Source organism: Centruroides sculpturatus, unplaced genomic scaffold (assembly GCF_000671375.1).
Source record: "Centruroides sculpturatus isolate CEXI.00-Female unplaced genomic scaffold, Cexi_2.0 scaffold414, whole genome shotgun sequence".
Taxonomy (NCBI): Eukaryota; Metazoa; Arthropoda; class Arachnida; order Scorpiones; family Buthidae; genus Centruroides; species Centruroides sculpturatus.
Genome location: NW_019384735.1, coordinates 388,213 through 409,139, shown reverse-complemented (window position 1 = coordinate 409,139; position 20,927 = coordinate 388,213). Strand labels below are relative to the sequence as shown.

The window sequence follows — 20,927 nt, the reverse complement described above, 5'->3', positions numbered from 1 at the left end:
AAAAGTATTGGTGTCAAAATTGAATTTCTAGAGCTATTGTTATATGACCTAATACGTAAATTATATATTACACTTGTTTTATAATAATATAATATTTAAAAAAGCCTAAATCGCTAATAATAAAATCTCTAAAAAGGTGTTAAAATTCTAAAAAAGAAACGCGAAGAGAAGAAAAAAAAACTTCAACATCCACTCGACCCTGAAAAGTTCACTTTCTCCTTTTAACACGAAAAGATCGACTAGTTGCGCCTAGTCAAGAGAGTTCGCTTCCCTGTAGCAAGGCTACGCGAGTAAGCACGAGCAATAAAAATAAATGAAACACTTTCTTCGATTAAGAAAAAAGTTACAAAAAGTTCATTTGAATATATAAAAACATTATAAAACTTACCGCTGCTTCTATTTCAGATACATAAACAAATATCAACACAGACACCGCTACGAGTTTATGAAATTTTACAGTTTCTGTCATCTTAAAATCGGAGAAGGAACGGATGCCGCTTTAAGCAGTTATATTTTTGTTTCGTGTCACCTACATGCTCCTATTCGCAGGTTGTAGCATCTCTCAGAAGTTGAGGCACACTAACAGGCATGTTGAGCAGCCCGGGCACTAGGCGCACATTGCGGCTCTAACCATCGATTCACAATAGTCCAAACCTTCCGCTTAACTATATAGTTCCTCGAACACACTCGAATTTCTAGCACGTAGACCAATTTGTTCAAGTTCGAACCGTATATTTTCCGATACGTAAACGTGAAATCGTTAAGTAACTCGTAAATGTCGACGAATAACGAATTTTTAACTTCACCAGACTCGGTCGTTTCGGTGATGTCGACCCCTCCGTGGTGATTATACACTCGCCGGATTGTTAAGAAGACGTACGGGTGGACCGTTCCCTTTTAATAACAAAAAATACGTCCTGAACGATTTAAAGAAAAGGTAAAAGTCGAATCAAGCTGGCAAGTTCATTTCGGGTCACGTGACCAACTCCGCCCATTCACGAGGAGAGAAGTCAATCCGCGCGCTTCGGGTAGAGAAGTTTTGCGATCGTAAGACGGGTACCAAGTCGGTGAGTGGGACAAGCACGTTCTAACTGGAACAGTGCGGACTGAAAGTAAATTAAAAGTACTACATATATGAAAGGTGAAGGATAAGGGTAGAGAAAAGCACGCGGCCAATATGCCGGAGTGCACGGAGGGTCACCCGCAAAATCGACTATTTATTTCTATATGGTAAGACGTTTTTAGAAAATTTTTCTTTAAAGATTAATTCCAGAAAAAAAAGTATGTTTTATTTATTTTTGTTTAAATATTTTTTACTTTACAGGTTTTTAACAATATACGTGTTCCTACTCATACCAGCGACTGTAAACGCGGTAAGTTTGTGCTCGAGTCGTCTGCTAGTTTAGCCTCTAACACGGTATACGTGTTGACGTGTGAACGCGTTAAATGGTGTTTAAACGATTGTAGAAAAAATGTTTCTATAAGTTTCGTGAACATTTTCGTAAGTTTCAACGGAGAAAAGAAAGCGATGAGAGTAGTTTTGTAAGGGTAGGTGGGACGCTGAGAGCTGATCGATTGATCACGTCGATCATCCACGCAGATTTAAGCGAGACTCTCTTCGTTCAAGGATTCCGGAATACTTTGCATTAACGAGACTCGTTACTTTAAGAGCAGAATGCTATCGATCATTTCGACTCATTTTCTTCTCCGCCAGCATGAAATCTTGATCCGTTCCTTAACTCCCGATCCTTACCCGAGATGAGAGAAATTTCGATTTCCACTTCGTTAATTGGCACATAAAATCGATCTTTAATCGTTTAACACCTCTAGGGTTATTAATTAAGCTTCTATAAGAGATTATAATTATGGGTAATAAAAGTTAAAAGATAATGGGTTACACTTGATTTAGTTTGGGTAGAAAAAAAAAAACAATTGCTACCTGATTTTTCCGTTAGCATTCCGTTTTGTCCACTGGGCGCCTCTCCGATTGACCTCTTGACCCTTGGGGGCGTCAGTCGGGTTGGGATGGGACCAAATGCTGCACGCGTTATCCCCAAGGTGACGTCGTGCGAATTTTTGGCATTTTTATTGAATTGTAGAGTTAAGATTCTGACGTCATATAAATCGTCTATATGATCCGTTTTACCAAGTTCATTGGCCTCGTGTTTACGAAATCTCATTACAACGATCTGTAACCTCTATTCGAAGTTTCGGAAAGTTAATTCCGGTTAAGCGGCAACGATTCTGAAGAGGGATTCAATTACCAGATATGTAACACTATTCGTATGTTATCATATTTATCCATAACTCCCGTTGCTCGTGTAAGGTGCGCATCTACACAAATACTCCATCGCTATTTAGTTTTGTCTAGCACAGGTTTATGTAATGTAAATTTGGGAATCGATCTAACACACCTACAGTTAAAAACTGTATTTAGAATTTGTTTTTATTCAAATGAGAATTATTTTAATATTCTTAGACAGGAAGAACAATTGTGCTCAAACTGTATTTATATATAATGATTATTAATATACCTGAAAATTAGATTTAATAAGTCCTACAAGTTATTACGTTCTTTTCTTATTTTTTCTATTGTATAGGTTTAGGACAGTAGCAACGTTATTTATATTATGGAATTATTACACTGTTTCTGTTAAATGAGATTAGATTTGTGTGTGCAAACAAGAGATGTGTTCCCGTACGTTAACGTAGTGAGGAGTCGCTAATATGAGCGTGCTCTATACTTTACATCTTTCTTTCTTCCTTTCTAGACACCGACACAAAGCTGCCGATTACTTACTCAATAACTTCATCAGATCACTTGTGTGAGGACCTCCCAGTGTGTTCTCTGCCCCCTTTCTTCTCCCTCCTCGGTATAAAAAAATGTTCTAGCGAAACCTAGCCAACCAACGGAGTTGTGTGAAGTCTACCCTTGCACTTTAACCTCTTTTCATTGTTCGTATAGCGTATGAAACGAAAAGCTGGATTCTCCTGGTTGTTAAAACTTCCTTTTATGGTATTGTGCACTCCGTCCTACTTGCTACTTACCTGACCAGTCGAGTTTGTAATAAGAACTAACGTAGTTGAATATACGTAATCGAACTGCGGAAACACTCAAAGCTATTGTTATTGTTTATATCGATAGATGGCGGCACATTGGCGTCGTTCTACTTCCATTTGTTTTTATTAGGGAAGAGATTTATAAATTGTATTTTTATACTGTTTTTTATAAATTGAATTACTTTAAAATCCGGAGAAATCTCTGATTTTAGGAAGAATGACATATTTACTAGCGGATAGTGCTTTCTATTTAAATTTTTTAATAAATTTAATAATTAAATTCATATGTTCAAACTCGTGACACTTGCTGTTCACTATTGAGATAATGATGGAATTTGTATTTAATCGTGTAACCATTTTAATCATTCAATTGAAGTAGCTGTCAACATGACAGGTGATAGAAAGTTTTGATTGCAAACGCAGATACTAAATGACCTTTCACCTTCCAGTCTAGATTGTCACAGAAATATCCCCCCCTGACAGTTACTATGCCGGAGAGGGTATCTGCGGAGGGATACATAAGGGATAGCTTCGGGCAGTTTGTCTGTTCGCTTCAAAAACTTTCTATTCTTCACGATAATTGCAGCTTTTAAACTCCTCTCTTTAGATGGTTTTCTAAACATCTTTACGATCAATATTACATAATAGACAAAATGTTTATCCGTTCTCCTATGCAAAGTAAGATGATATAATCAACTTTCAGATAGAATATGTTTTAAAATGTCTCATAGGAGTGGCAATTTTATCTGATTTACAAGGATTTCTCTTCCGCTACCTGTTCTTTAAATAAATATGCGTGGGTGAAAGTAAATCGATTCAAAACTTATGGTTTTCCGCCTACTTTTATGCACCATTAGAGCAAAGCTTTAATGACTTCAATTTGATAGGGCTGCAGCGTTGATCATTCGATCGGTTCGATCGCCCACCCGCCAACGGGACGATGAAGGACGTAGTAAAATATTGCGACATTGCATTAACCTGCCAGATTGTCAGTTTGAGTCGCTGACCGACCAAGAACGTGATTTCAGAATAGCCAGGTCACTCAACCTTTCCATTAGAACAGTACATTGTTTTTGGACCTTCGGGGTATAACATTTGTTATTTTATTTACTTTTTTTATTTCGATTTTTTCATTGTTAACTTTATTTCACCCGGAAATTGCAAGATGATTTTCTTATTGAACGTTTTCGTAATAATAAAACATAATTAATCGAAGAGGCTAAGCAGTCTGTTTTGCCCTCGTGGAAAATCTGAACCCAACCGACCACGTGATCAAGTTTGTCCGGAATTTTTCAAAAAGGTCTGTTATCGAAAGGTCAAAAACATCTTTGACAGAAGGTGCAAATAGATTTGGGGCTGCAACAGTAGAGCGTATTCTGTAGCAACCGTTTCTGATTCTATCCTAGAACTTGTAAACAGGCTATTGTTCTGCCCCACTTGGTATTCTACTTTCTCGTTTATTGCTAAAGCGGAGATAAATCCGTGACTACGATCAAGATCATAAAGACATTTATCGCGTTTTAAAAGCAAAATTTTGATAACAACAATTGAATTTCAGATTTTCATAAAAAAAAGAAGGTGACAAAAAGTTCAATGAACCGAGAAATTCGAAACTTTGTAAATAACCTTAATTAAAACTCTAAATATATTAAAGATGCAAGTACTACAACGATAATTGCGAATTGCTTTTTAATGGCATAAAAAGTAGTTTAAGCTTTGGAAAGGTGAGAATGCGAAATGATGAAGTAAAAAACTTGTCTGGGATCACTCAGATGAGAAAGAAGGACAATGCTTTTTCATAAAAAGTATTAAATATACTCATCTTATACTATTGCTAATAGATTACACACCAAATAAGAACGGCTACGAAGGGAGAAAAGACGTTATAACTCAACTCACAAATTGATAATTTGCATTTTATGAATTGTTGAGTTTAAATTCGAGTCACACTATAGATTATCTCACGACGATTTTTAATTGATGTTGTTTGTTTAAATACGCCGCTCAGGTGTAAGTTTTTACATCAAGTCATTGACATGGCTTAAAAGAATAAATTGATGTTGACGTTCTCATATTTTTTAGTAGCGCCAATGTATCAGATAGTAAGAGATGTGCCACAGATCCGGCCGAACTCGTTCGTCAGTAAAATTCTCTCAGGCAACAATCCAAACACAATACAAGTGACTAAATATTTCTAAGGGATTAAATTCCTTCTAATTTAGCTTCCTCAATTTCTACATTATCAGAGGATAAAAGTGTCATATGTCCGTAACTATAAAAGTCAATAAATATTCATTAAAAAAAAAGTTATATGAGAATGGATAGCAATGCCAAAAAATAAAAGTTGTAACTACTTAAATATCAGAAAATTTCGTAGAAACACCACCCAAATAAGTTTGCTAGAAAACTCAAATTTAGAAAGTAAATTTCGGATGAAGTATTCCCAAAGAAGCCATCTGGGTAAACACGCTTCTATGTTGTTGCTAGAATCCAGACTGCATAGGTGTCATTACCATGATTCACTGTAACGTATTTAGTGCAACTGCACAAACTGTACCTGATTTCAATTTGTAAAGAGACGATACACCTCCACAAAACAAGCGTTTCTCTGTTATATATTTTTGTATCATCATTCTTGGCCTAGTTTCTGTACGTCATTAACTCGCAAATGTTTCATACCTTCGCATTTTATGAATGTTTTGATAGTTTAATTCTAGCTCATGTTCTCTATACAAATAAAAGTCGATTTGAAACAAAAAATCCACGTTTTTTTACTTTTAAGCAGTGATACAATTGGAAAGGATAAGTACTGTAAACTAGAGGTCTTATAGAACTTTTATAGAAAGATGGAAAATTTGAACTCCATATAGTCATTGCATAACTTTTGCGTATATTTGCAAGTACTGTAGTTATTCATGTTTTTTCCTTACACTTTAGCAATATATTTCATGAATATAAGACGGAGCATGATGTCTAAGTTTTGCTTTTGTTGCGTAAGCATTCCATATACCGTATGGCCTTTACTGCCACCTAGTGAATTATGTGTATACTAAAATTAAACCTCTCAAAATGATTTTTCTTTGGCATTTAGTGTAGTTTAATAGCTAATTACACAGTATTTTATACATTTAAATTTCCTATATTCATTTTTTATGACAACATTGTATAGATAAATTAAACATCGTCACCTTTCATTCATGTGAATTTTATGATGAACGATGTAATATGAGTGTGGAAGAGATAAGTGAAAGAATAGAGACTGATTGTCATTAACGGAAAGGGGATGATGCTTTAAATCTACAAGGTCGAGCCATCAACTACAAGTTCGAGAACAAAAATAAACAACAATTTGAAGGCTTCTTATCACTTTTTTCTTTGATTTATATATTTTACATGTCGGAAACTGCTATTAAATTATTGGTAAAGAAAACCAGATCTTATTAATAGATACAATCTTAAGAAAAAATAAAGTTCTTGAAGTTTTCAAGTTTGGAGAATATTGCAGAACTTGCCATTAAATCTTTAGATATCAGATACGCTTAATTAGATTTTATTCTTTAATTAAATTATTTTTCAGCAGCAACATTAACTTATCATATCTCATAACAATCTAAAACGGTATTTTTAACCTGTTATTAACTGGAATTTATACTCGATTCCAATTTTAGAATAACTTTATAGTCTTATTATAGTAGCTAGATCATTCTAATCGAATAGAATGTGAAACACAACATTGGCTACAGATCAAGGACTGTAAACTTGTCAGATTGGATCCAGGGTCGGATATGTTACACGACACTTTCGATGATTCCAGTTTGTTTACAATCATTAAATGAATGGACCTTGTAGTTATTAAAACGATTTTTGTACATCATCTTATAACCTTGAAGTTATGTCAGTGTTTTAAAAACTAAACTTTAAATATGCTTCATTTAAATTCGAATTAAGCTCGAATTCTGAAGAAAAAAAAACTTGAAAATAAATTGGATGATCCTAATAAATTATTGGAAGGTACAAAACGGATACTATAGGAATATTAATATTAAATTTATGGGATTAACATCCTGACGTCTTCGAAGTGTTGATTTAGCACCCACTACAAGTTTTTTGCTCTCCCTTATCGTTCCGCTCCAACAAGAATTATAGTTTTAGAACTGGTTTCTCATGGAAAACTTCTCTGTAACATAAAATTTATATCTATTTTTCTCTTAAAAACGTGTTTAGATATCAAAACGAACTATCTTTTATAATGTTCCTTGAAAGTTATTGCAACAGTTGCTCGAAAAAATATTTTGATCGCATATTCTGTATCTTTGCCTCGAAAACCACATTTAAAATCGCATTTAGCCAACATTTAATGTAAAAATTATAGAAATTCTAGTTCACCCTTTTTTAAATTAATGTGATTCTGACTTTTCGACGTCATAGGTCGTTGACATGTCACGTGATACAGGTAGTTATGTTACTAACCCTCTCTCTCCGGCTAACTTTCATCACTTCCTAAGTCTCCCATATATATCTGTTTATGAATACAGTATATACAGACTAGAGTAATATTTATTTTTCTTGGAAATGTGATAAAGACAATATGTTATTCCTTGGGGTATAAGTATTTATTCGTGTCTGAGTTCCTTTTATTAACATAGAATGACGTTTCCTTTGGGCTTGGTTCCAAGACGCTAATAGGTTCGGCAATTTTGGGTAAATGTAATATTAGAAGCTCTGTCCTAGACCTCCGCAGATTGAAGTAGAATCATTGAAAATTTTAATCTTATTAGATTAATTAATGAATAGTTATAATTAATTTTATAATAGGTCTCGAAAGTCATTGAGCTCATTACGCGTGTTGTAAAATATGTGAATAAGTTAACTATGTAATATTTGGCTCTATCACTACTTGTCAATTCTAAAATTTCTTCCGGAAGTTGCTGTAGAAGTCGAACTTTGAATCTATGTTTTCTTAAGAATGTAATGTAGGTCAAAAGCCAAAAGGACTTTATGGACTTTAGAGTAAGGCAATTTCTTTACATGTACCAGCTGTTGTACCCTTATGTTTTGAGATTTAAAAAAATATATATACATATAGGCTATACAATTAATTATTTTATAAATTCTTGTAATTGCAACTTATAATATTTATGAAACGCTATTTTGAACGTGGGCGCATATATAAACAATAGTTATGATTTTTGACGAAGTTTCAGGAAAAGTTTTATTTATAAAGATGACAGAATTCACCACCCTATTAGTTGCGCGCCTACTTACTTCGTAATAAATCTTTCCGTTGAACTTCGGATTGAAAATTGCTGTTCTATCAGTTGCTGTCAAGTAATGTGATCCAATGGATATTTATCATCCAGTGAATGTTTTAACAGATATGCCTACAAACACGAAGTATAAACTTTTTAGTTGTCGATATTAAGACACTTAGAGATAAAAACGGTTAAAATGCCATAATTTTAAAACAACTTTTCCTCTTTTTATCTATCTATTTTTTTAAGTTTTTTTCCCCTAAATCTCTTCGTTTGAAGATAAATCTGTTTGTTTTAAATCTTCATCTTAATCTGAAATAACTAGATAAATTTTTATACGTAGGCGAATGCAGTTATTTTATCTGTTCTTACAATGAAATTCTTTATTATTCCTAAATATTTTAAATATTTAGATGCTCCAACGAAAGTAAAAGCATAGTATGTTATCTGAATACTAATTTAACATCTTGACTAACAAGAAATTCTACTTGATAATGATTAATTTGCATGAACTAGTTCATTGCCCACTTCAAAATTGGTCAATGTCACTCAATGAGTTTAATGCATTCTAGAGAAAATTATTAATGATATTACTTTAATGTACGTGTAAAGAATATACGCCATGTGCTTCAATAATAATAATTCATTTGCATATTGATAATTGGGTGGAGTAGTCTGACCAGAATGTGGGCAAATTTGGTAAGAAGGCCGAGGTACTTCCGCTTACCATAAATATGTAATTTTCTACATAACATCTGATTTTGTGTTGTGTGGGATGACTTCCACCCACATCAAATGATTATCACAAGTACTTTAATAGTTATAATAAAATTGATTAGGTGTTACAGAAAAAGTTACATGTTATTTTTCTCTATAGTTCATGTTATTTTTAAAAAAATCATATTAATAAAGTAAATAAAAAATATATAGTATAATAGAAAAGAATGCAATTACCAAATGTGTGTCAAGGTTACAAATGTAATAGATTATTTAATGACTGATAAAACAGATTACTTTTCATTTACAAGAATATTTTTAAATTAACTCATTGCCACTTTCATTGTATAATATAATCATTCTTGCCATTTTTCTCTAAAGAAAATAATGTGGGCTTTAACATAACTGGATACAGTATCATTATAATTTATATCTAGATTTCTTTATTGATATAAGAATGGTGCCAAATAGAAAGTTAAGTAGTTTAATATATGATATCACTCACAATTGTATCTATGAATTAAAAAAATGTAAATCTTTAGTTATGTATTTATTGATGCAATCTATTACTTTTTATGGGAAATGAATAAAATTTTGTGGATACTGTTATTGAATATAAAATTACCAAAGAAATGACCTTGGAATCAGACTAATGTTTCATCTGGAGTGTATTTCACTTAGTAGATAATACTAAGTAAAAATTGTTATCTATTTTACTATTTATAACTATATATAAGCATATTTTATAATTGTTACCCAATAATAAATTATTTGCATATTTTAACAAGAGCTGAAATTTTTATCTTGAAACTAAATATAGATTTTATGTAGTGTTTAGCTATTATGTAGGGGTGTCCTTACATCTGTTAGGAAGTTTATCCTAAAATATACAGTTTTGTATTCATAAAATTTTCAATACTCATATAAAATGTTTAAGGGGTTAAAAATGTATTGAATTAGTTTGTTTACAGAATATTTTTCTGTTCATAAAAGATAAACTGCAAAAATATTTTTGCAGTTTATCTTTTATGCTAATAATAGTCTAATAATTATTCACAAATACAGTTATATAGTTGTAAATAAAACTTAACTTTATTTATTTATTTCTAAAAATTTTTTATAGTTATTTCTTTGTTTAATAAAATGGGAAATAACTTTAAATTGTTTAGATATACAATTATGTATATTTCCAAAAAAAATTTTTTTTTTAATATCAGAAATTATGATGAGCAAAAAAAGAGTTGAATTGTGACAAATCTGCCTAAGGCATATACTATAGGTGCAATGTACCTTATAGTTAGGGTATATCTTATGAAAAAGCTTAGACTGAATATATTATTATAGATAGGAGTAACATGATAAAAGTAATTCTTCAAATAGTGAATGATTGGTTATAAATAGTATAAGTCATACAGAAATAACTAATTTATAACAATTTTATTTCATATGTATTTTAACTTATCCAAAATATTAGATAGAATTTTCATTTTTATGAAATTGAAAAATTTACTGAATATTAAAGTGTCTGTTTGAGTTATTGGGGTGTATGTTGATATATTTGTTTACTAGCAGAATTGAAAAATTTTTTTATGGTCTTTCTTATGCAAATAAAGTTATTTATTTAACTTGAATTTGATAAATGAGGTTTTATTCCAATTGATGAACTATTATAAATTACAGTACATTAAAATACAAAACAATTAGATAATTAACTAAATTNTTTTAGTTTTAAAATACGATAGAAATTCTTTAAATATAGAAATACACTTAAATAATATACAATAGACATTTCTTTTACTACTTAATTGAGTTTTAAAAGCGTCGTTAACCTAACCGTCGTAAAGCGAACCATACTTTTCTATAGATTCAGTGTAATAAAGTAAGATTCTATTCTTGAAAAAAGACTTTCATTTATATAATATTAAACCAAAATGATCCAAACGAATAATATTGCGAGTAAATATACAATTTTGTACAGTTGTAATAGAAAATTATTCGCGTCGTTAAAGCGAGGGGCTATAAAACGAACGGTCGTAAGATCGAGGGAATGTAAAACGAGAGGCCGTAAAGCGGAGATCTATTGTAATCAATTTTATTTTGTTATTGTTCATTCTGTTTATTAAAATTTCATTAAATCTTTAATTGATAAATTTCTTAATGAAGTTGTAATGTCTAAGGGCATTTTCAATATCTTAATTTTAATAATTAACATATTTCTCTTTGCATGTTTATGTCAAATTATGCAATAAATAAACTTTAATTTATAAAAATTTCATTAATTTAATTTCAAAAAAATTATATTTAAATATTTTTCCTTATCGGGCCGGCATTTTCTGATAGTATATACACAAAATATACGGTATAAACGAGCGGTCGTAAAGCGAGGTAGTGTCGATAAACACACTACCTCGCTTTTCGACCGCTCGTTATAAATTTCCTGTTATGTTTTATTGAACATTTCGATGTGACGTTATGTAATTCTTATTCTAAGTACATAAAGAACTTCAATTTACGACGTTAAACGTATAGAAAATTAGAATTCGATTTACGACGGCTCGCTTAACGACCTTAAGATTGGACTGAGGAAACTTGCCCCTATTTTCGCATCAGACACGTGAAAATGAGGAAAACTGCACGTGGTCAATCCGTTGGTGAGGTGCGAACCCGTGATATACAAAAAACTAGCACCTAGTTTGGCATCAAACACGTGAAAATGAGGAAAACTCCACGTGGCCAGGCCTTTGATAAGGCTGGAACCCGCGACAAAGTATCAGCGTTCATTGGTTTTATCCATTCTGTCCTGTTTTATTATGACTAATTAAGCTCTAAAAGCGGGGATTACCGTATTTTTTAACGTTTAACTTTTAAAAATATTTTTAAAAAATAAATAACAATAAACGAGTGAAGAAAATGGAGGATTTACAAGATTAAAAGATTCAATTTCCGTTTGAAAAATTCGTAATGGATAAAAGATAATTATAGTATTTTCGATTATCCAATATATCACTGCTGAGTAAATTGATGCATTGTGTGATTTTTGTCATCATAAAAACTTCCCTCACAGGGGGGGGGAAAGGGAAAAAATCATCATCATCTTCATCGACTTGTAACTCGTAAGGAGCCAAACAATTCCTTTGCAGATGTAATTACAATTACAGGGCGTTGCCTGCCTGGATCATAAAGTATTAAAGATTGTGGTCTTTCTTCTCACCATATTGATCTATGAAAATCCTCTGAGCCGTAAAATTGCCTGCTAGCTTCTATTTAACGATTTATTTCCTACGCTTCTATCTCTTGTGTTCATATTGATGAAGGATCGCCCTTGTAGACGGCGAAAGTACAATGTAGATTGTCCGTCTTCACGTTCAAATCTCCCTAGTAAATATTAAATACGAAGATTTCCACACCTTATAGATATATATATTGTGTTGGAATCTATACTGGGGATTCCGTAGTAAATAAAGGCCCAGCACAACACATGTTGTGTTTCTGATATATGTTTGTATAAATAAAAACTCTTGGATTTTAACGTAGAGTCGGTGGGATTTCGAGTGTATTTTCTTTTCAAAAATAGTTTTTGCTAGTGTATACTGGTGTTTATAACTAGTATTTTGTTATTATAGTTATATATAACTTTATAATTAATAGTGTTATCGTTGTAGAAAGCTTAACATCTCTGGTTACGTCTTATGTATCTATGTAAAAAATTTTCACTGTAAAACTATAACCTGTCTTATCACATAATGTTATACACCGCTATTAAATGATTTAATATAGAATTAATTTCGTTTTGGCTTCTTTAACTTGGGAATGTGAAGCAAAGGTAGGATAATTTGTCACTAGTTATAACAGTAAACCGGTGTTGTTATACATTTAGATTTACAGATATAAATTTATATTTAAAATGTTGAAAAGAAACAAGTGAGAAATACCGAACGAAAAAAATCACTTTACTGAAGAAATTACTTCCTGGCAGTATTTTAACTTGTTCTAATTTTGACCGGGCTGGTGATTCAAAAGATACCTTGCCGAAATTTTCATACCTTTCAAAGTGATATAAGTCGAAGTTTTACTGCTTCCCTTTTAAAATTTGAATAATACGTAACGTGAAAAATAAAATATATTTAATGTCTGCATCACACAAGCACAAATAGTACCAGAAAGTGTGGATTTAAATTATTAAAACCATAAAAAGTATTGGTGTCAAAATTGAATTTCTAGAGCTATTGTTATATGACCTAATACGTAAATTATATATTACACTTGTTTTATAATAATATAATATTTAAAAAAGCCTAAATCGCTAATAATAAAATCTCTAAAAAGGTGTTAAAATTCTAAAAAAGAAACGCGAAGAGAAGAAAAAAAAACTTCAACATCCACTCGACCCTGAAAAGTTCACTTTCTCCTTTTAACACGAAAAGATCGACTAGTTGCGCCTAGTCAAGAGAGTTCGCTTCCCTGTAGCAAGGCTACGCGAGTAAGCACGAGCAATAAAAATAAATGAAACACTTTCTTCGATTAAGAAAAAAGTTACAAAAAGTTCATTTGAATATATAAAAACATTATAAAACTTACCGCTGCTTCTATTTCAGATACATAAACAAATATCAACACAGACACCGCTACGAGTTTATGAAATTTTACAGTTTCTGTCATCTTAAAATCGGAGAAGGAACGGATGCCGCTTTAAGCAGTTATATTTTTGTTTCGTGTCACCTACATGCTCCTATTCGCAGGTTGTAGCATCTCTCAGAAGTTGAGGCACACTAACAGGCATGTTGAGCAGCCCGGGCACTAGGCGCACATTGCGGCTCTAACCATCGATTCACAATAGTCCAAACCTTCCGCTTAACTATATAGTTCCTCGAACACACTCGAATTTCTAGCACGTAGACCAATTTGTTCAAGTTCGAACCGTATATTTTCCGATACGTAAACGTGAAATCGTTAAATAACTCGTAAATGTCGACGAATAACGAATTTTTAACTTCACCAGACTCGGTCGTTTCGGTGATGTCGACCCCTCCGTGGTGATTATACACTCGCCGGATTGTTAAGAAGACGTACGGGTGGACCGTTCCCTTTTAATAACAAAAAATACGTCCTGAACGATTTAAAGAAAAGGTAAAAGTCGAATCAAGCTGGCAAGTTCATTTCGGGTCACGTGACCAACTCCGCCCATTCACGAGGAGAGAAGTCAATCCGCGCGCTTCGGGTAGAGAAGTTTTGCGATCGTAAGACGGGTACCAAGTCGGTGAGTGGGACAAGCACGTTCTAACTGGAACAGTGCGGACTGAAAGTAAATTAAAAGTACTACATATATGAAAGGTGAAGGATAAGGGTAGAGAAAAGCACGCGGCCAATATGCCGGAGTGCACGGAGGGTCACCCGCAAAATCGACTATTTATTTCTATATGGTAAGACGTTTTTAGAAAATTTTTCTTTAAAGATTAATTCCAGAAAAAAAAGTATGTTTTATTTATTTTTGTTTAAATATTTTTTACTTTACAGGTTTTTAACAATATACGTGTTCCTACTCATACCAGCGACTGTAAACGCGGTAAGTTTGTGCTCGAGTCGTCTGCTAGTTTAGCCTCTAACACGGTATACGTGTTGACGTGTGAACGCGTTAAATGGTGTTTAAACGATTGTAGAAAAAATGTTTCTATAAGTTTCGTGAACATTTTCGTAAGTTTCAACGGAGAAAAGAAAGCGATGAGAGTAGTTTTGTAAGGGTAGGTGGGACGCTGAGAGCTGATCGATTGATCACGTCGATCATCCACGCAGATTTAAGCGAGACTCTCTTCGTTCAAGGATTCCGGAATACTTTGCATTAACGAGACTCGTTACTTTAAGAGCAGAATGCTATCGATCATTTCGACTCATTTTCTTCTCCGCCAGCATGAAATCTTGATCCGTTCCTTAACTCCCGATCCTTACCCGAGATGAGAGAAATTTCGATTTCCACTTCGTTAATTGGCACATAAAATCGATCTTTAATCGTTTAACACCTCTAGGGTTATTAATTAAGCTTCTATACGAGATTATAATTATGGGTAATAAAAGTTAAAAGATAATGGGTTACACTTGATTTAGTTTGGGTAGAAAAAAAAAAAACAATTGCTACCTGATTTTTCCGTTAGCATTCCGTTTTGTCCACTGGGCGCCTCTCCGATTGACCTCTTGACCCTTGGGGGCGTCAGTCGGGTTGGGATGGGACCAAATGCTGCACGCGTTATCCCCAAGGTGACGTCGTGCGAATTTTTGGCATTTTTATTGAATTGTAGAGTTAAGATTCTGACGTCATATAAATCGTCTATATGATCCGTTTTACCAAGTTCATTGGCCTCGTGTTTACGAAATCTCATTACAACGATCTGTAACCTCTATTCGAAGTTTCGGAAAGTTAATTCCGGTTAAGCGGCAACGATTCGGAAGAGGGATTCAATTACCAGATATGTAACACTATTCGTATGTTATCATATTTATCCATAACTCCCGTTGCTCGTGTAAGGTGCGCATCTACACAAATACTCCATCGCTATTTAGTTTTGTCTAGCACAGGTTTATGTAATGTAAATTTGGGAATCGATCTAACACACCTACAGTTAAAAACTGTATTTAGAATTTGTTTTTATTCAAATGAGAATTATTTTAATATTCTTAGACAGGAAGAATAATTGTGCTCAAACTGTATTTATATATAATGATTATTAATATACCTGAAAATTAGATTTAATAAGTCCTACAAGTTATTACGTTCTTTTCTTATTTTTTCTATTGTATAGGTTTAGGACAGTAGCAACGTTATTTATATTATGGAATTATTACACTGTTTCTGTTAAATGAGATTAGATTTGTGTGTGCAAACAAGAGATGTGTTCCCGTACGTTAACGTAGTGAGGAGTCGCTAATATGAGCGTGCTCTATACTTTACATCTTTCTTTCTTCCTTTCTAGACACCGACACAAAGCTGCCGATTACTTACTCAATAACTTCATCAGATCACTTGTGTGAGGACCTCCCAGTGTGTTCTCTGCCCCCTTTCTTCTCCCTCCTCGGTATAAAAAAATGTTCTAGCGAAACCTAGCCAACCAACGGAGTTGTGTGAAGTCTACCCTTGCACTTTAACCTCTTTTCATTGTTCGTATAGCTTATGAAACGAAAAGCTGGATTCTCCTGGTTGTTAAAACTTCCTTTTATGGTATTGTGCACTCCGTCCTACTTGCTACTTACCTGACCAGTCGAGTTTGTAATAAGAACTAACGTAGTTGAATATACGTAATCGAACTGCGGAAACACTCAAAGCTATTGTTATTGTTTATATCGATAGATGGCGGCACATTGGCGTCGTTCTACTTCCATTTGTTTTTATTAGGGAAGAGATTTATAAATTGTATTTTTATACTGTTTTTTATAAATTGAATTACTTTAAAATCCGGAGAAATCTCTGATTTTAGGAAGAATGACATATTTACTAGCGGATAGTGCTTTCTATTTAAATTTTTTAATAAATTTAATAATTAAATTCATATGTTCAAACTCGTGACACTTGCTGTTCACTATTGAGATAATGATGGAATTTGTATTTAATCGTGTAACCATTTTAATCATTCAATTGAAGTAGCTGTCAACATGACAGGTGATAGAAAGTTTTGATTGCAAACGCAGATACTAAATGACCTTTCACCTTCCAGTCTAGATTGTCACAGAAATATCCCCCCCTGACAGTTACTATGCCGGAGAGGGTATCTGCGGAGGGATACATAAGGGATAGCTTCGGGCAGTTTGTCTGTTCGCTTCAAAAACTTTCTATTCTTCACGATAATTGCAGCTTTTAAACTCCTCTCTTTAGATGGTTTTCTAAACATCTTTACGATCAATATTACATAATAGACAAAATGTTTATCCGTTCTCCTATGCAAAGTAAGATGATATAATCAACTTTCAGATAGAATATGTTTTAAAATGTCTCATAGGAGTGGCAATTTTATCTGATTTACAAGGATTTCTCTTCCGCTACCTGTTCTTTAAATAAATATGCGTGGGTGAAAGTAAATCGATTCAAAACTTATGGTTTTCCGCCTACTTTTATGCACCATTAGAGCAAAGCTTTAATGACTTCAATTTGATAGGGCTGCAGCGTTGATCATTCGATCGGTTCGATCGCCCACCCGCCAACGGGACGATGAAGGACGTAGTAAAATATTGCGACATTGCATTAACCTGCCAGATTGTCAGTTTGAGTCGCTGACCGACCAAGAACGTGATTTCAGAATAGCCAGGTCACTCAACCTTTCCATTAGAACAGTACATTGTTTTTGGACCTTCGGGGTATAACATTTGTTATTTTATTTACTTTTTTTATTTCGATTTTTTCATTGTTAACTTTATTTCACCCGGAAATTGCAAGATGATTTTCTTATTGAACGTTTTCGTAATAATAAAACATAATTAATCGAAGAGGCTAAGCAGTCTGTTTTGCCCTCGTGGAAAATCTGAACCCAACCGACCACGTGATCAAGTTTGTCCGGAATTTTTCAAAAAGGTCTGTTATCGAAAGGTCAAAAACATCTTTGACAGAAGGTGCAAATAGATTTGGGGCTGCAACAGTAGAGCGTATTCTGTAGCAACCGTTTCTGATTCTATCCTAGAACTTGTAAACAGGCTATTGTTCTGCCCCACTTGGTATTCTACTTTCTCGTTTATTGCTAAAGCGGAGATAAATCCGTGACTACGATCAAGATCATAAAGACATTTATCGCGTTTTAAAAGCAAAATTTTGATAACAACAATTGAATTTCAGATTTTCATAAAAAAAAGAAGGTGACAAAAAGTTCAATGAACCGAGAAATTCGAAACTTTGTAAATAACCTTAATTAAAACTCTAAATATATTAAAGATGCAAGTACTACAACGATAATTGCGAATTGCTTTTTAATGGCATAAAAAGTAGTTTAAGCTTTGGAAAGGTGAGAATGCGAAATGATGAAGTAAAAAACTTGTCTGGGATCACTCAGATGAGAAAGAAGGACAATGCTTTTTCATAAAAAGTATTAAATATACTCATCTTATACTATTGCTAATAGATTACACACCAAATAAGAACGGCTACGAAGGGAGAAAAGACGTTATATCTCAACTCACAAATCGATAATTTGCATTTTATGAATTGTTGAGTTTAAATTCGAGTCACACTATAGATTATCTCACGACGATTTTTAATTGATGTTGTTTGTTTAAATACGCCGCTCAGGTGTAAGTTTTTACATCAAGTCATTGACATGGCTTAAAAGAATAAATTGATGTTGACGTTCTCATATTTTTTAGTAGCGCCAATGTATCAGATAGTAAGAGATGTGCCACAGATCCGGCCGAACTCGTTCGTCAGTAAAATTCTCTCAGGCAACAATCCAAACACAATACAAGTGACTAAATATTTCTAAGGGATTAAATTCCTTCTAATTTAGCTTCCTCAATTTCTACATTATCAGAGGATAAAAGTGTCATATGTCCGTAACTATAAAAGTCAATAAATATTCATTAAAAAAAAAGTTATATGAGAATGGATAGCAATGCCAAAAAATAAAAGTTGTAACTACTTAAATATCAGAAAATTTCGTAGAAACACCACCCAAATAAGTTTGCTAGAAAACTCAAATTTAGAAAGTAAATTTCGGATGAAGTATTCCCAAAGAAGCCATCTGGGTAAACACGCTTCTATGTTGTTGCTAGAATCCAGACTGCATAGGTGTCATTACCATGATTCACTGTAACGTATTTAGTGCAACTGCACAAACTGTACCTGATTTCAATTTGTAAAGAGACGATACACCTCCACAAAACAAGCGTTTCTCTGTTATATATTTTTGTATCATCATTCTTGGCCTAGTTTCTGTACGTCATTAACTCGCAAATGTTTCATACCTTCGCATTTTATGAATGTTTTGATAGTTTAATTCTAGCTCATGTTCTCTATACAAATAAAAGTCGATTTGAAACAAAAAATCCACGTTTTTTTACTTTTAAGCAGTGATACAATTGGAAAGGATAAGTACTGTAAACTGTTAGAGGTCTTATAGAACTTTTATAGAAAGATGGAAAATTTGAACGCCATATAGTCATTGCATAACTTTTGCGTATATTTGCAAGTACAGTAGTTATTCATGTTTTTTTCTTACACTTTAGCAATATATTTCATGAATATAAGACGGAGCATGATGTCTAAGTTTTGCTTTTGTTGCGTAAGCATTCCATATACCGTATGGCCTTTACTGCCACCTAGTGAATTATGTGTATACTAAAATTAAACCTCTCAAAATGATTTTTCTTTGGCATTTAGTGTAGTTTAATAGCTAATTACACAGTATTTTATACATTTAAATTTCCTATATTCATTTTTTATGACAACATTGTATAGATAAATTAAACATTGTCACCTTTCATTCATGTGAATTTTATGATGAACGATGTAATATGAGTGTGGAAGAGATAAGTGAAAGAATAGAGACTGACTGTCATTAACGGAAAGGGGATGATGCTTTAAGTCTACAAGGTCGAGCCATCAACTACAAGTTCGAGAACAAAAATAAACAACAATTTGAAGGCTTCTTATCACTTTTTTCTTTGATTTATATATTTTACATGTCGGAAACTGCTATTAAATTATTGGTAAAGAAAACCAGATCTTATTAATAGATACAATCTTAAGAAAAAATAAAGTTCTTGAAGTTTTCAAGTTTGGAGAATATTACAGTACTTGACATTAAATCTTTAAATATCAGATACGCTTAATTAGATTTTATTCTTTAATTAAATTATTTTTCAGCAGCAACATTAACTTATCATATCTCATAACAATCTAAAACGGTATTTTTAACCTGTTATTAACTGGAATTTATACTCGATTCCAATTTTAGAATAACTTTATAGTCTTATTATAGTAGCTAGATCATTCTAATCGAATAGAATGTGAAACACAACATTGGCTACAGATCAAGGACTGTAAACTTGTCAGATTGGATCCAGGGTCGGATATGTTACACGACACTTTCGATGATTCCAGTTTGTTTACAATCATTAAATGAATGGACCTTGTAGTTATTAAAACGATTTTTGTACATCATCTTATAACCTTGAAGTTATGTCAGTGTTTTAAAAACTAAACTTTAAATATGCTTCATTTAAATTCGAATTAAGCTCGAATTCTGAAGAAAAAAAAACTTGAAAATAAATTGGATGATCCTAATAAATTATTGGAAGGTACAAAACGGATACTATAGGAATATTAATATTAAATTTATGGGATTAACATCCCGACGTCTTCGAAGTGTTGATTTAGCACCCACTACAAGTTTTTTGCTCTCCCTTATCGTTCCGCTCCAACAAGAATTATAGTTTTAGAACTGGTTTCTCATGGAAAAGTTCTCTGTAACATAAAATTTATATCTATTTTTCTCTTAAAAACGTGTTTAGATATCAAAACGAACTATCTTTTATAATGTTCCTTGAAAGTTATTGCAACAGTTGCTCGAAAAAATATTTTGATCGCATATTCTGTATCTTTGCCTCGAAAACCACATTTAAAATCGCATTTAGCCAACATTTAATGTAAAAATTATAGAAATTCTAGTTCACCCTTTTTTAAATTAATGTGATTCTGACTTTTCGACGTCATAGGTCGTTGACATGTCACGTGATACAGGTAGTTATGTTACTAACCCTCTCTCTCCGGCTAACTTTCATCACTTCCTAAGTCTCCCATATATATCTGTTTATGAATACAGTATATACAGACTAGAGTAATATTTATTTTTCTTGGAAATGTGATAAAGACAATATGTTATTCCTTGGGGTATAAGTATTTATTCGTGTCTGAGTTCCTTTTATTAACAT

The 20,927-nt window shown here is 32.8% G+C and overlaps 1 protein-coding gene and 1 long non-coding RNA gene across 2 annotated transcripts in view; both read left to right on the top strand.

Moving 5' to 3' along the window:
* The first annotated feature begins 606 nt into the window (after window positions 1–606).
* On the top strand, window positions 607–1,373 carry LOC111628271. Its single transcript, XR_002757147.1, has 2 exons — window positions 607–1,230; window positions 1,325–1,373. It is a non-coding gene; the product is annotated as an uncharacterized LOC111628271 (long non-coding RNA).
* A 12,731-nt stretch (window positions 1,374–14,104) lies between these two features.
* The window catches only part of LOC111628264 (collagen alpha-2(IV) chain-like), a 128,727-nt gene continuing 121,904 nt past the window's right edge, over window positions 14,105–20,927 (top strand). Inside the window, exons 1-2 of the mRNA XM_023372014.1 lie at window positions 14,105–14,449; window positions 14,544–14,592. Of these exons, the coding sequence (XP_023227782.1) occupies window positions 14,397–14,449; window positions 14,544–14,592 (102 nt within the window). The 5' untranslated portion in view covers window positions 14,105–14,396. The remainder of the gene's footprint in view (window positions 14,450–14,543; window positions 14,593–20,927) is intronic.